This window comes from Chaetodon auriga, chromosome 4, assembly GCF_051107435.1.
Source record: "Chaetodon auriga isolate fChaAug3 chromosome 4, fChaAug3.hap1, whole genome shotgun sequence".
NCBI lineage: Eukaryota > Metazoa > Chordata > Actinopteri > Chaetodontiformes > Chaetodontidae > Chaetodon > Chaetodon auriga.
In genome coordinates, this window is record NC_135077.1 from 7,011,708 (window position 1) to 7,029,142 (window position 17,435).

At 42.2% G+C, this 17,435-nt stretch overlaps 2 protein-coding genes across 3 annotated transcripts in view; one reads left to right on the forward strand and one right to left on the reverse strand.

Annotated features, from left to right (window-relative positions):
- Positions 1–9,022, reverse strand: part of LOC143319614 (dolichyl-diphosphooligosaccharide--protein glycosyltransferase subunit TUSC3) — a 71,725-nt gene extending 62,703 nt beyond the window's left edge. For both annotated transcript variants that reach the window (XR_013077095.1, XM_076728715.1), the window contains exon 1: positions 8,879–9,022. Coding sequence is in view for 1 of the 2 variants with exons in the window: in XM_076728715.1 (XP_076584830.1) it covers positions 8,879–8,983 (105 nt within the window). In the remaining variant the exon portion in view is untranslated. The remainder of the gene's footprint in view (positions 1–8,878) is intronic.
- Positions 9,023–14,855: 5,833 nt separating this feature from the next.
- The window catches only part of sgcz (sarcoglycan zeta), a 318,295-nt gene continuing 315,715 nt past the window's right edge, over positions 14,856–17,435 (forward strand). Inside the window, exon 1 of the mRNA XM_076728465.1 lies at positions 14,856–15,725. Coding sequence (XP_076584580.1) covers positions 15,687–15,725 — 39 coding nt within the window. The 5' untranslated portion in view covers positions 14,856–15,686. The remainder of the gene's footprint in view (positions 15,726–17,435) is intronic.

The following is a 17,435-nucleotide window of genomic DNA, read 5'->3' on the forward strand; positions in this document are numbered from 1 at the left end:
TTTGTCTGGGACCCTGAAATCTTCCAGGACATGTGGACTGGCATGTGGACCAAAACCCTGATTCATGACGCCAAAGTGCCAAACATTTCAGTGGCGTTGAAAATGTGATATAGTTGAAGAATGTGATTAACTTTGTAAAATAGTTTTTATAATATACACGTTGTCACACAATGTTGAACCTTCTAGATTACATTATGCTCAATTTTTGAATGTTTTCTTCACTTTTAGACTAATGAAACTTCTGTTTAATTGTTTGTCACAGAAATTGCCATTAGGAACATTCCTAGTGAAGACACCCTCGTCTTCCTGTTTCACCGTGCGTATGCTGGCCAAGTCGCACTGTCAGAGTCATGTTCTCTGATTTTTCTAGTGCATAAAATACCATCCAGCCTGCCCTATTTGGGACCAAGCTGACAGCATGCAGGTAAGACCCTCTTCTGGTGTCCTGGATTGTGGACTATCAAACTGGTTGGTCACACAGGTAAGACGAAGGAGATGGTGATGGACTTCAGTGGATGGAAAACACCCACATCCAGGGTGTAAACGTGGACGTTGTGCGGGACGACAAGTACCTGGGAGCACACCTGGACAACACGCTGGACTGGACTGAGAACACGGAGGCTGTGCACAAGAGGGGCCAAAGCCGACTGTACTCTCTGCGGAGGCTCCAATCATTCACTGTCTGCAGTATCATGCTGAGGATACCAGTCTGTGGTAGCCAGCGCAATTTCCTTTACGGCCGTGTGCTGAGGCAGCAGGGTGAGGGCAGTGGACGCCAAAGAATCAACAAGCTCATCAGGAAGACTGGCTCCGTCTGATTCTTTGGTGGTGGTGTCAGAGAGAATGATACTACGCAAACTGCAGAGCATCATGGACGATGACTCTTACTCGCTCCATGATGTGCAGAGGACTGTTATCTCCACTCATGTCAGCTCAGTCATGGGGTACTGAGGTGGCTCAAGCCTCTATCTCCGGATTACTCTCTCTAAAGGGATTACAATCATTGCACTGTCATGTTTTAAGAGACATGAAATTATCAGATATAACGCGCAATATCATGAACATAATCATGAACATTTCAAACTAACCACGTACATCTGCCTGTACTTTAGATTGGAAATTGTACATACATAGCTATATGCTACTTCTCATATGTATCTATGATTCTTACAGTAACCTGTTTATGTTTTTTTGACATTGCGTATATTTGGGATTTGCGTCGTATTGTTACTTTATTTACTTTACCTTTTATATTGACACTCTTTCTACTTTGTACTGCAAATGCTGCGTGACAATTTCGCATAGTCTTATATGATTTATTTATTCGTGTTAAAAGCAAAATATCAGTACACATTAAAAACAAAAACTATATTTGCTTGTAGTTGCCTGTTAACTTACTCACTTTCAATGAAAATCCATTGTACAGACTTTTCTTATGATGTAAAAGCAGCATATGCTAAAATAGGCCTCCCCAAGAACAAGAGACCAGTGACAAACGTGTGATGTCAAGACTCTAAAGCTGCTCTGGTCTGGTTTTCCTGGATTCCTAGGTTAAATGGCATTTTACTGGTAAAACCAGCTACCAAGTTTTCAGACACGTGAGAGTAGTTGAAAGGACTCTTCAGACAGATCCCCAAACTGTACAGGGCCTACTGAAAGTAGTGGCCTCGTTGGTAATGATGTGGCATCACTGTGTCCTAGTTATTCAGTATGCATACCATGCAAGTGTGACATCCAAGGTTCGTTTGCTGCTGGGGACCTTTGTTACTCCACCAAATAAGTCCCGTAGTTAGATAGTTGCAGTTTCTCGAACATCAATTCATTTGTGAACTTCAGAGTGGTGGGCGATAATAATTAAGAGAGCTGTTTCCATTTTACCCTTTCATTTTTCCCTTGGGCTGAGTCTAACACAACGTGAACATTTAAACATGTCAGAAACATTAATCTGGAGAATCAGCGTGGGAAAAGCAGTATTTTCTCACACAGCGCCTGCCTGTACAATAAAATCCATGGCTAGAAAGACACAGTGCAGACTGCGTAAACAGTGAGCTACGTTTTCGTCTCAGATGAACAGGTCAGACACAAAACCAAGAGTCAATAGTGCTGACAAAGTGTTTACCTTCATATGCCCAAGTCTAAACTCAGCAAGTGGCTTGGGTTATGCCCTGAAGCGCCTACCCAGTAGTTTACTGCACCTCTGAGTGCAGAGGTAGCAGGCTCTTATTATTCCGATCCACTTATTAGACTGCTCCCTGGGTGTGGTGGCGACCCCACTACTTCGCAATCTCTATTTCTCTGTAGATATATAACTCTCTAGATATATAATTCTCCTTGCCTCAGACTCGCTGCCCTCGACTTTTTTTCTCTCTTTACCTCCCCTGACTCCATATGCCTTGGTATAGGAAGTGCTTACATTGGTTCTTTCTTTGTGCTGTAGTCAGCCTTAAGACAGAAACACAACACAGCTAGATATAATATCTAGCAGCGCTGGGGTGATGAACGAGGGAGTATTGAAGGGATATAAATATTCTCTCTCTCCATGACTATTTCTTCCACTCCCTGAGGGGCATATAGCACGATTTAAAAAAGTAGGGGTCCACCTCTGCTGCCCAACGTCTATTTATTTCATTTCTTTCTTCCCCAACGTCTGTCACAATGTTGATGCTTTACTTTCTCCTTAACATCTCCTTTTCTCTCTATCAGACTTGATTTTTATCTTCCACCCACCCCATTCATCTATCCCGATTAGCTCTAAAGAAAGGTAAAGAAGAAAAGAAAAAAGGAGAGGGAAATTTTCCTGTTCCTTTCTTACACATTAAACTCTCTAGGGCATAAATAACAGTGGCCAAAAACTGCCACAATCAGTACTCTGGAGTCAGGCTTTGACAGTAATACCATTTTCCTTCGATAAAGCACACTTTCGCTGCAAAGTGTGTGACTGCACTGTGCCGATCTGAAATTTCACAGCAAAATCACAAAGCAAGATTACCGAGATGACCCACTCAGCCCTCGATGCAGAGCCTAAGTGTGACTGTGCCCATCCTCAACTGAACTTTACTGTCAGTCAAATGATTTGTCAAAGATGCGATTTCATGCAGACGAGATGTTTAAAAGATTTAATATGGATTTATATTTACCACTAGGGGTTAAAGGAGTCCCATCGTACATAGCTATGATGTAGATTTGGATTTATAGTTTAACCTTTGCTTTCATCCCTTGATAAACGGATATCATATATGATCAGGCCAACTTTAATCATGTTCCGTACAGTAAGTGTTTGTATCATTTTATTCACCTCCTGGTCTGAGCAATGGTGGGAATATTCCATACAGCCAACACATTAAGTTGTTTCATTCATGTCTAGTGGTTAGATTTATGAAGAGGTGCCCATCACTAAGGTGTAGCCTATAGAGTAGCCTCTGAGCCTGCACATGCTATCACTGTAAGTACAGTGTAACCCCTTAAGGCGCAAGTATGAATCTGGCTTTACTTTGCATGTCCTGGGTCATATCCGTGGCTGTTATTGGGGGTTTTGTTCTATCCTACAATTGTGATCTTACCAGAAAGAAGCGTCAAAAATAGCATGCTATTTGTGAGATTTATTAGGACTCCCAGCAGCGCTTTGGTCTCATGTGATTTTGGTCCATAACGAAGAAATTGCGAATCAACATTATGGAGTCAATTTATATTACACAAATAAAATGGGCTTCATAAAAGCAATTGTAACCTCTAAATCACTTGGCTTTTACTGTGAGGCACACGCTGACAATGTTAAATTAGCCACCAAGGGCTAACTCCTTGCTTGATAGAAGTTGGTATTAAATTCCATTCCCAAAAAAGAGTAGATAATGGGAGTAGATAAAAACACAATTAGGCTCCTATCTGTTCGATGATCACTAACACTACAAAATAAGTAAGGAGAAGTGCATCGAAACACCAAACAACAGCAGTTCCTGCAGTACATCCAAACCCAACCTTAAGCCTGGTGCTAATATTTTAATATCTAAAGCCTCTCCCTCTCCCTCTCCCTCTCCCTGTCCCTCTCCCTCTCTCTCCACTGCAGAGGTACACTGGACAGACTAAAAATGCATGTAGTGCATCTGTGAAATACAGCCATGATCTCGTCTGCCATGCAGCTGTAGGACAGGGAACGAGACACACTTTGAATACTGATTAAAGATTTAAATATCGATAATAAGGATTTGAAAGTTTGATAGCAGCCTTAATTAACTTTACTTTGAGCCCTACCCACCGCTACAGTTTAGAGGCTGATGGCAAAGGTAAGACGACTGGCAGTGAGGGAGAACTTAGCGAGATGAATACAAAATGCTGCTTCACCATTTTGTCCATTTCCAGCTAAATAAGATCTTCCTCCGCCTCCTCCTCCTCTGCCATGGCCCCAGGCAGGCAACTGGGAAAGAACATTTATAACCCCTCAATATCTCTCCTGTGGCTCACTGGAAGTATGTCTGTCTGTCTCTGTGTGTGTGTGCTTGTAAAATTATGTGTGGCTAGCTCCTGTCTGCTACCTGGTACAGAGTCACACACACACGATCTTTTGGACAGGATGGACCACAGTTAAATGTTGTTGGACAAAATGTTGAACTCAGAGGTTATAGTTAAAGATAGCTGCAATGTCAATGGCAGAGAAGCAAACTAATAATAGCTGGATGCATGATTGAGAAATGCTCTGTCTGTCATTCATTAGATAATGCAGAGGTGTCCTTGAGCTGGTCAGTGCCTAACAGCAGACTGTGGCTATAATGGGCAGCTCCCTGGTGTAATTTTGCGAATGTGAAGCAAGGCATTGCTGAAAATAAGCACTGATGTCAGCAGCCTGTCCCTGGGTAAAAAAAGTTAAAAATGGCAGTTTAAGACAGTATTCATTAAGAACTGCAAAAATTAAGTGTTAAACTCCTAATCGCAACCGCTCCAATTTGGTTTATTCATCCACAGTGTGTGGATGTGGTAGGCTTTTACAGACAGATATCCTCAAAACTGAGATTTTATTATATCATCATCAAAATAACAGATCTTAGAAAGAACTAAGAAAATGTCTAAGAGTACTATCTAAGGTTTGTAAAGTTATGTTAAAATAATGCCGCATTTAACTTGTTAAATATAATGGTAATTACCTGCATCAACTTCCCTCAGCTTACTGTCTTTTAATTTGCAAGACATAACTGTATTTATAGATGTTATATCTTCATAAATAAAGTGACTCAAATCAATTGTGGCTTTACATCATAGGTGGGGAATCATATATGGTCCATGGGACTGTTGGGTCCCACAGACAGGACAAGACAAACAAAGCAATTACCTTTTTTCAGTGATAAAGACAATAACGTAAATTAGTAAAATAAGTGTGATCCCTAAACACAACACATGCATTATGTTGATGTTAGGTCAATGCAGCATGGCACCTGTCAACAAAAGTAGGTGCGGAGTGTCCTGCTTTCCAAGAGAATGGACACAATATTTTTGTTTGTTTGTTTGTTTGTTTGTTAGCTAAAGTAAAAGCAAGCCAGTCTTCCTTAGTCAGTTTGTGAGGACATGCTCGCAGTAATGGAAAAGGCTAATTGCGACCATCATTACAGTTTGAAACATGCTAAACTGGATGAGCTAAAAGAACAAATGAGCTCGGATGACGTTAATGGCCTTAGGTAGAATTTGGATTCCCGACAAACAGCTTTCACAAGACCACATTCTGACAGACACAGTGTTATGGAGGCAACTTCTGTGGTGCGCAAGCTAATAGAAGAACCTAAGAAGCTGAAACCTCATTCAGAGGGAGAACTTATGAAGTAGTGCCTGCCAACATATAAATCTCTTTTCAAAGTAGACTCTTGCAAAGACTCGGCTCCACTCAAGACTGACTAACCCAATCCCCGAAAACCAGCTGCAAGTAGCATCACCACCATCATCATCATCACCACCATCATCATCATCACTGCCATCTGACATCAGACACTTTGCTAATGAGAAGCAGTTCCAGTCATCGCAGAGGTTAGTGTCATATTTGCGTTCAATAAGTAAGACCGGGTGCGGTGATACAATTCCTGCCCCGCATAAGTTAACATGTTAACATTACAAGAGGGCAAACGTATTTGCTCATTTTTGCATATCTTGACTCCATTTGTGGTGACACATTCATTACACGTACACCTCGCAAGCCATCAACATTACTGAGAGAAAAACTGAAGTGTTTTCAGTGAGCTGGAGAGGAAATATGTCACTCTCAATTATTTATTCACTCTCTGTCTCATTCAAATGCTCTTTCATCAGTGGTTAATCTGTCCATTTATTCATCTGTTTATCCTTCCACTCTGTCAGTGTCTTCTTCGTCCATTTTTTGACATGTTCACCTTTTACACGAATTCAAATATTTGTTCACCTCTTGTGTGTTTGCCCATGCGTTCCTTCATTCATTCATTCTACATTTTGACCACTCAATCAATTCTCTATTCATATGTTAAGTCAGCTGAAAAGAAAAAAGGGGAGATGAGGTGAGGTTACGACAGCACTGTGACTTCTCCTTGGCCCATAACAAGATATTAAATCAAGCTAAGGCTGCCCACGAAATGTTGACAATTTGAGCCCCATCAGACATTTTTCATGCGTTAAATCAGTGTACACGGGATAAGAACAACATAGTATTGTCTCAAAATAATCTAGCTGCACATGTACTTTAGGGAAAAGTGTGATGGAAAAGGACAGCACAGAAGAGGGATGCTCCAGTACACTATCCTTTGTTGCTGTGCACTCTCAGGTACTGAATGTTAGCTCAGTATGTTACCAAGTTCAGCTTAACTATTCCTTAATCAGACTGGACACTGGCAGAGCTTCCTGTACTGCCATCTAATGTGATCGCCACTTCAGCCAAGGCCACGTTCAGACAGACTCACGCCCTGCCTGTGGGGGTGTCAACACAGAGGGTGCAAAACAATGCAGGGTCATCCAAAAAGCAAAAAGTTTAACCAGATGCTGCACTGGACAGTCAAATACACTGGTTGCTATCTGCTCTGTAATGTGAGTGCTGTATTTCTATTGTTAAAAGTAAAATAATTGCCACCAATGATAGAGTTGTAAAATCCTGTTATTACAAAACACTGTGCAGTTTTTTGGTGCCTGATGAGACATTAAATGTATTACTCTTTTACTCCAACTAGACTTCCCAATATTTCATTGTCTCACCATTAACAAAACAACAGGCCCTCACCAATGCAGCAATTTTTTTATCGCACGGCTGTTTTCAGTCTGAATCCCTGCTAACAGTGCTGTCAAAAGCCATGCAGGAGTGGTTCCCCACGGTGTGTTAGGGCTTTATTATCAAACTATAATGAGGATGCACACTTTGTATTTTAGTTTTGGCAGCATGAAAATCTGAGGGGTTTTTTTCATGTCACAAACGATGCTCATGGTATTTGCTAGTGAAGGTACGAAAACATGAGTCACACAGACAAAACATGACACTTGACACGCAAGTTTTTCAGTGTGAGACAACTGCTCTGCGGGTGAGCTGGACTGCTGCATAATTGGACATTCTACATAAGATATAGTGATAAAAATGCAACAGTAATGTTACATTTTTCAAGAAAGGAAAAATTATTTTAAGATTACAAAAGGCAGGAATGACATACAAATACACTATGAAGTACTGCCATGCGAAAGTATCCCATGGCTTTGATTTACATTGTTTATGTATTTTTATAAATTATAAAAAAGACGCACTTATTAACACAGCATGCATACACACATGAACGCATCAGAGTAATAATCACAAAGTGCAAGTTGCACGATGCACTTTCACCCTGTCTGGGTTACAGTTTTCATTCTCTTTTAGGCCTTCCACAGAAAATTATAGACGCATGCTGCTTGAAGCAAACCAATCACAAATACAGTAAATGTGTGCCATTACAGTGATTACAAAGCAAATATCTGATGTAAGCAACAGCATGCATAGAGTACCTATTATATTTTATATATATATGTGTGTGTGTGTGTGTGTGTGTGTGTGTGTGTGTGTGTGTGTGTGTGTATGCATTCAGTCGATTCCACACAAAGCAGGTAAACAGATACAGTATGTTAGCAAATAGCCCTTTCGGCCTAGTGACAAATGTCAAACCAAGCAAGCCACAAGAGCTTCCTGCTCACTTCCTGAACTGAAATACACCTGCTGTCACTTCCGTAAAATAACCAAATCGCAGTCTCGTATACTAAACCAACAGTAGTTAAAGGCTTTTCCGGTGCATTGTAGCAACCTAATGCAGCTAGCATGCAGCCATTTATTGAGGTTACTGTAGGATTTTCGCCAGCACCGTCAAACGTCGTGGTTAAGCTAGCAAGAAATGAAACACAGCACGTCCTGCACGTACAATTTTCAAAATAAAAAGCCTAACGTAAAGCTGACATTAAAACAATGTATCGGACTCATGGAGCTAATTTCAAAGTATTATAAGAGTGTCAATGTAAACACGGAGGACACATTAATAGTGCTGTGCAACCAAATCGATTTTCAACCGATATCTGTAAACTACACAGCTAGCTTAGCTACATTAGCTTGCTATGTCTACTCGTGTACGTAAGCTTGTCACATTACGCAGAAAGCAAGCAAAACTTAACCACAGAGGAAAGAGTCAGCGAAGAAACGTAAAAAATAACAACTTGTAAGTAGAGTTTCTTTCATTTATATTATACGAGTGGCGTTTATTGTTCCCAAAAGACCAGATAACTAGAGTCTCTCCGACACACTTCCTGTTTACTCTGACTGAACGTCACCAACTTGACGCACACCGGCACATTCAATTTGTTCACTCCATTCATTAAACAGCAAAAAAAATATCGGCAGAAGAATTCGTTTAAGCGAGTGAAGAGTTACCTCCTTCTTCTTTTGACCTCCCCCGGGCGCCAAACATAGCAGCAGGAGTAAGAAAACAGATAGGACCGGCAGGTTAGCGAAGGACTTGGCCCAAACAGACGCCATTGCGGAAAGATGCTCTGACTGCGAGACACGTCTCCGCCAAGGGATTGGATTCTGAGTCGGCCAATCAACGAGGAGAGATTTGAGACGCGGTAGCCTCTGGCTTTTGTAGTTTTTTCAGACTGACAGGCTTTACCTAGCAAACCTCTCTATATTCACATCTGGAGGTAATACTTTTCATTTCAACTTTGGATGAGACATCTGTTAGGAGCTGCCTTCCTTACCAATAGACTATTTTATTGTAATACACTGCATATACTATAGTCTACATATAGTAGGCTATAGTATAGTATATAGTAGGCTATTATGATATGTAATGGGTTATTATGATATGTAAAAGGCTACTTTGGGCTATTATGAAAGGCTGTAATGATATGTAATAAGCTACTTTAGCACTTTAGAAAAGGACATGACAGCTGTAATTCTGGTTTATGCCAAAGCAGTATGATGAAAAACACTGAAACTGACATTAATGAAAAATGCATTTGTCACTGATGATAAATCTGACCTCTTTAAATGTACAAATAAAGATTCCCAATATTATTTTAATCTGCATGATGTCATATTTTAATTTATTTATTAATTTATTAATTCATTAATTTATTTATTTTTTTCCATTGGGAATGTGTTTCAGTCTGAGAACACTTGAAATGAATCCAGTGGCTGAGTGAAAACATCGCCCTGATTTACTGGTCTGCAGCTGGTCCTGCCATTTGTCAAAAATCTGTGCGACTGTGACGTCTGAAACAAGGACTGCAAAATTTGTCTCTCTGTTTCTCCCTCTATCATATGTTCTGGGAGCGGAGTGTCTGCTGTTGCAGACACTTGATAGAGTTAATTGAGGGGGAAAAATGATTTATGTGAAATCACTGGGGTTGACATGTCTCCCTGTCTCCTTATTACATTACACCCAAGCATTTTGTGACTAATGTAATGCAGTACATTAGCCCTGCAATAAATGTTACTAATGCCTGTGTAAAACTTTTCACAGTCAGAATAGTGGTGACTATATTTTTGGGTTTGTTTGTAGTTGACAAAGGTATACAGATTTTATACACCTTTCAGTATAATGCAGTCCAATGCAACACCAGAAGGAACGACGGCTTCATTACCTTAGCATTCCAGCAGCAAAAAAATACCATTTGGCCTGTAAGTACTACAAAGGAAATTGTGGTACATTGCATTAAATTGTACATGGCTTTCTACTTTTCCGGCCCCGAGGTGTACTTCCTTGGCTCTGACCCAGAGGAAACCAGAGGCCCAGAGGCAAGCGAGAGAAACTGGCTAAGCTAGTTTACCTTGTTGCATTCATTCTGTGGTGCAAAAAAGCTTTCTGTCAGTCTTTCAGTTTACATTGTCAGGTGTTACATCCTGTATTGACTCAATTCAGCTCTCAGCAGCATAATATTAGGCCTACTTTCAAGAAAATGTACCAACAGACACGTTCATCTTAAATTAAAAAGATACAAACAAAAAAAAAGGCATTTTCTTTTATTCTTGTAAATCAATTATTGGTTTCCCTCAGAACTTATCATTAAGTATACTTTGAAAATAAAACACTGCAAAAAGCATAAAAGTGTGGCAAGACAATCACACCAATGCCAGTATGTTAATATATAATCAAAGAGACAGGTATGAAATAGAAATACTGGTTACAAAATCAATGTAAATGGACATTGAGGAGCAAATTGTGAGTTGATATGCTGAAATGGTACAGCATAACAGGCAGAGAGAATGCATCCCTCCAGCAAGGGGATGAGGGGGTGGGGTGTTAATGGCCCAGTAATAGATGTGTAAGTGGCTTGTGCAAGGTCTAATGACCTGCTGGAAGAAACCAATGCTCTCGAATCTTCTGATAAATGGTAGTGAGAGCAGTACTTTTGAAATGAAGCTGAATGGCTTATTAATAAGACAAGCTCCCAAATGAACACAAAAAATCATTCACTTCCAAGGGGTGAATGAAGAGATTATTTATGAATGAAGAAGGAAATCTATTTCAAACACACACACTCACATACACTGCTGATATAAAACGCATGTTGGAGTATTAAAACCAATGCCCCATGAAACAATCACTACGTGTTGCAGTCTTGTTAAACCACAGTTCATTCACTGTAGCTCAATCATGGAAACAATCCCAGACTTGCTGCTTGATTGGAGAATTTGTGAAACGATTCCCTTGGAATTGCCTTGCATGGTTATTACGTCGAACTGTAGTTCCTGAACTTTTTAATGTAAAGGTTACATAAATTAATAAGCCGCACTACAGACTGTGTCTGTTGAACATTTTGTCTTTTTTGCCGTCTACAACTAATGCTACTGAGATAATAATCCCAAAGGAAAACATTATCAATTAGCAGATAATTTTAGCAATTAACTGATTCAGAAAATAATATGCTAAAGCACTTTTTTGGGGGGCACTTTTGCTTAAAACGTTACTTAAACAATTAATTAATTTTAAAAATGGTAGTCGAACACATCTCTATAAATCAACTAATCACAATATTACACAATAATAGACTAATAGTTTTAGAAATAGAGTCATGGAGCGATAACAATGTGACAACATTTGGGTATTTTAATCCCAAATAGAGACGTAAATAGCCAGCTCATTTAAATTCAGACTAAAGTAAACATTTGGACTGTAACATTCATCAGACCACCTCTTGATCAAATACATGTAGAAGATTTGTTTTAAGAGATAATCTTAATTTATGTCAAAGAACTGAAGGTGGGGAGACCCATGATCTCTAGAATATTACTGATACAGTTATTATGACCTGGAAGGACGGAAAGCCCGGCTGTATTTTCATATGCATCCCCTTAGCTTGCTAATGCTAACCAGTAACTTCCAAATTGGTGTCAAACTTTCTGCTGCAAGGCAGTAATAATAATGTGACCCTCCCGTAAGCTTTTTGCTCTCTCTGCGGCAAGCAAAGCAAACGGCTGCACTTTGCGTTCGAGCAGAAGAATAAAGCTCCTGTCTGATCACAGAGCGTTGTAAGAGGGAGAGAGCAGAGACGGAGAGAGAGACAGAGAGGCCTGTTACAATCCGCTGCTGCCACTCCACAGCTGCATCATGAGTAGTGGGGCAGGTAAAAGTACACACCACATAGTCGGGATGGAGACCTTGGTATATCATCGTTTAGGAGAGACACATAAAAAAAGAAGAGTAACTGTGAAATGTGAAACCATACATGCCTAGGTATGTAAAATGTTTGCATTGGGAAACAGTGTTTCACATGTGCTTAATCTATGTGTATTTTTGTAAGGGAAATTCATTATGGTATAGTGCTTATACACAGTTTTTGATTGAGTTGTAGCAATAAAGTCACTGAAGTCAGAGAGATTCATTTGCATTTCTGGGCAAGCAGCAGAGATGTAAAGCCAGGTAAATGAGAGACAGTATGGAGGGAGAGAAAATTGTTTATGGTGTGTTAAAATGCAGGGGAAGGGGGGCGGGGGTTGGAGGTAGGGGGAGAGAGAGAGAGAGAGAGAGGACGAGGGGTGAGATGGGTGATGTCATTTCCAGCTGGCACAGGACTGGGTGCCTGTGTCCGATATCAGCCGCTCCCTTATAAAAAATAACGAGTCCTCGGAAAAAATGATTAATTGCCCGACAGCACAGAGTTTATAGAAAAGGAAGGAGGGATGGTGGTGTGGAGGTGGAGGTGGTGGAGGTCCCCAAGTTACAGAGGAGCAGAAAATAGTGAAGGAGCCCGAGAGAGCGAGAGAGAGAGGGGGAGAGAGAGAGAGAGAGAGGGAGAGAGGGAGAGAGGGAGAGGGAGAGAGAGAGAGGGAGAGAGGGAGAGAGAGAGAGAGAGAGAGAGAGGGAGGGAGGCAGAGGGAGAGCGAGAGAGTGCAACATCAAAAGAGAAAGAAAGAGTGAGAGAGCAAGAAAGGTGTTGGAGGGCGATTGGAGACAAAGCAGCAACAGCGAGACAGAGGGAGGGAGGAAGAGGGGAAGCGAGAGAGGCATGTGAGGAGAGAGAGCGAGGAAAGAAAAGCAGCAAAGAAGAGAGTCAGACAAACAGAGAGGGAGGAACAGAGTGTATGAGTGAGGCATTCATTAATATGATGTTCGTTATCTCTGACCGACTCCCGCAACAAATGTTCCTCTGTGTTCTCTCCTGTGCTATTCAGTGGGCCTATAGCTGTGTGTGTGTGTGTGTGTGTGTGTGTGTGTGTGTGTGTGTGTGTGTGTTCATCTGAGCTCTCTACAGCACAGTTCTGTAAATGCATGCGTGATGCGCCTACTCTTAAAGGCAAATCTATTAAACTGAGCACACACCTATTGTGCTTGAGGCCCACAGGACGTCACAATGATATAAATTGGAAAGGACTTGAAATGATCCTTGAAATGGAGGCTTTGAAGTTGCAGCAGAAGTCTTCATGCAACAGAGCGTGATGCCACCTCGGAGGAGTTGAGGAGGATGCTTGTGGATCAACAAAGTAATGCTGAAACTCAATCGTTTGTTACTGTATGTTTGTCAGTCTAACTCACAGATGTCCATTAGTTTTGGAATATCCTGGTCCGTGCACCTCACACTGAGCCTTTTTAGACTGATATACACTGTTTTTGCAAATACAAGGGAAGTGGTGATGCAGCTAAACACACGATGTCTGATGTCTGATTTGCAGACTTACAGAATATTGATAAATTATGAAAAGGATAATAGTTGTTATGTCTTAAATCCTCAGCAGAGTATGATTGGGTGAAGTGATAATCATATCTCTTCTTGTTACAGCATGGCAAGGTGTTTTACGCTTGGTTGGCAGAGGAGGTCTGAGTCGACGAGAGAACATTATTCAGCATATCCTACCTGTCTTGCCTCACCTGCAGTCATCATATCTAATATTATAGGTTAGGAGGACAGTAGTAAAAATGTCTGAGTCAAATGTAACAGCAGCAGATAGCGAAAATCTGCAGATTTGTAAAGTTTGTAATTAAAATAAATAAAGTGTGGTGGTACTCAGTGAGAATAACAATAAAGGACAATAAAATCTGTCCTCCAACATTTAACTCATTTGTAATTCTGAATTAGACTGTACTGTACTGTACTGTAGAGTATCGACCTTGAAAAGAACAATCTGCTATAAACTGAGATAATGACAGACTGTGGTTCAGAATTTGTTTCTAACAGAATGACATTGTAGAGATGGACCCCAGCAGTGCTTCTTCTCCCCCCTTCTCTTCTCCTCCTTTTGTCGTCTTAGCTTGTCTCTTTTCCTCCCCTCCTCTCCTCTTTTGCCATCCCATCTCTTCTCCTCCTTGCGTCTCACTATTTCCTCTCCTGCTTTTGGCACCGCACCGCACCTCCTCTCCTCCTCTCCTCTCCCCTGCTCTCCACTGCTCTTCTCCTTATTCAAGAGGTGTGTGACAGATAATAAAAAGCCCTGGTGGTCGGCAGGCGGCGACACCTTATTATGCGGGAGAAAAATGAGGACAATTTGCACCACAACAAAGAAAGACAGACAGACAGAATGAAAGACAGAAAGTTTGTGTCAGCCTATTCATACATATGATCTATAAAACATTCTGTGTGCCTACAATGTGATTATGGGTCTGCAATATTCATATACAGATATGCTGTATCAGTTTAGTGCCTCTATGTCTGTACAAAGTAACACGCGCGCACACACACACACACACACACACACACACACACACACACACACACACACACACACACACACAGGCAGCAAACCCAGACTTCCTGCAACAGCCGTTCAACAGCCTCTGCATTTAAATCTCTTTCTTGTCTTCAGTGGCAAAGCAGCATTTTCGATTCATCTACTTGATTAGAATGAGTCTCCCCCCCCCCCCCCCCCCTTCTCTGCCACACACACACACACACACACACACACACACACACACACACACACACACACACACACACACCGGTGCGTCAGTCATTGGAATAATGTACAGCATAAACCTTCCTTCCTTCTCTCCTCTCGTCTCAACTCTCGCAGCTCTCCTCATCTCCTCTCTTCAGCATCTCTCCCACCAGGTCTCTCTCTCTCTCTCTCTCTCTCTCTCTCTCTCTCTCTCTCCCCTTTTTCTTTCAGGGAGAGCTGATATCTCTGGCGGTTTGCCGCATGGAAGTCGCCCAGGCAAGGCAGAGTATCATCTGTCTGATCCGGACTCCTTCTCTCCAGTTGCCGACCACAGCACGAGCAGACACAACATCACACTCACATTTCCTGGGATTCAACGGGATATAACGGCATTTATCCAGTAGACGACCGGCTCCATTCCTGCAGTGGGGGGAGTATTTCTTACTCAGATGTAACAACAACAACAACAACAACAATAACAGAAGACGTATCGGATCGTTAAGTGCACAAAAGCTGCATTTTGAAACATTACGCACAGCTTATCATAGCTCTGTATATTTTCTATTCCCTCCGTCCCCAGCACGGACAAACCGGGGACCGGAGGTGGGGGGGACTTCCACGGTATGGAGTCCTGATTTTACCAAGCGACCCCCGGAAGGAATGAAACTGAGAAAATCTGTCGCCGTGGTGGAATATTAATAACCTACTCCTAACAATAAACCAGGAGATGTTGCAGCAGAGTTTGTGACTCTAGAGAGCATTCCAACTTTTTTTGGTCTCCGTTTTTCATTTCTTTCCCTCTCATCTTCTTCGCTTGTGGGACTTCTATTTTCGTGACTGATTTGCAGGACTTCACTCTGCTATCATGGACCGGTCGACGTCTTTGGATATAGAAGCGCTCAAGGTAAGACGCTCGCAGCCGGACGGCGCGCACTGGAAGAGAGTTGCGATCCTCCGCTGGGTGGGTGTACCGATGAAAAGATGACTGGGTGGTCTGTTGGGTGACTGGGTATGGTGGGTGGCTGGTCGGATGACTGTCATCACTGGGTTGGATTAATCCGCAGCAGAGTGAGTGATGGTGAAGGGTAACGATGCTGGTTGAATAAATGGGTAGCTGCGAAAAGGTGACCGGGTGGGTGCTGGGGCTAGTTGGGTGACCCAATGGCTCCAGGATGTTTGAGGGTACAGCTGAACCCCAAACGTCTTGAGGTGCAATAAACGAATGGGGTTTGCCACTGTCGGAGTACCCAGATCGAGGTTGTTGCAACGCCATCCAAGAGCACATCTCTCCCGCTCTGTCTCTCATAGGCATGCACATATCCACACTCTTTCTATGCTGGTGAAGGGATAAAGAGAGGGAGAGGGGGGGAGCGTGCATGTCAGTATTGGGCGCGTGAGGTGAATTTCAATATGCTCTGCTTTGCACAGAGTTGCAGAGAGCTGTCGTGGGCATCGGTGGGACGCTCGATAGACGGGACAGATTTGCCCGACGGGGCGGCATCGTTGTGCAGAGGGTCTGTGCAAAGAGGGTGAAGGGGGGGATGGCGACTTTGCCTGGTCAACACCTCTCTCTAATTGTTCTCACTTCATGTTAATTCAGCGTACAATCTGCTGAAAAGGGAAAAGTGTCTGCAGGACTCCAAATTGTCAAGATGAAAAGAAATACTCGACCTGGCTGCGCTTGAGCCCACACTTGTGTGCAGGCTACATGTCGTGCCTACCTGTGTGTGTGTGTGTGTGTGTGTGTGTGTGTGTGTGTGTGTGTGTGTGTGCACGCGTGCGTGCGCGCGCATGTGTAGTGGATGTCGGGGGATGTGGGTCACTGCTTAGACACTCGCGCGCCCTCTTTCCCAGATACAGTTTTGCCCCCACCTCCCCGTCCCTATGTGTGTGTGTGTGTGTGTGTGTGTTCATATGCCCAGCATCATGTGGATAGCATGTCAATGGCGAGATGAGTAGGCACTGAGAACAAGTTTGTGATGCTCAGAGAACTCCCACTTCATCAATAACAGAGGTAAACCAAGGGACGTTAAGGTACTGATCTGTGTGCACGGAATGGGTTACCTTGCACTTCTTGTAGGCTATTCATAGATCAAAACAATGCAAAAACTGTGACAAATCGATCTGGAAGCAGGTGTAGAGCAGGTGTAGCAGGGAAGCATTCAGTACCTGTTCCCTCAGTACCGTTAGTCATTCCCTCAGAATTCATCTGTCACTCAAATTTTACTCCCTCTACTATGTGACTGGATGTCGGTGGTTAGTTGCGGTTGTATTCGTGTGTATGCACATGTTTGTCACTTGAAGCCATCCCAAACTTGCATAATGTAAACATGTGATTGACTTAATGAAAATGGTTTCCAATAGCAAAACTATGGGTTGCCGCCGAAGTACAAGTTCACAGTTGAGAAAGTGCACTGTGGAAGTATTTGAGTGATATTATAGCAATAATAAGTCACAATATTCAGGCAGGTCATTGTCACTGCAGATTTCATTCGAAGCCACATGCATACCGTCAGTCTAATGTCATACTTTTCATCGAGGAACGTAATGTTCACAGGAATTGTGGGTGGAAATGTCCATTTTCTGAGCTGCTGCCATATCTGATAACCAGTGA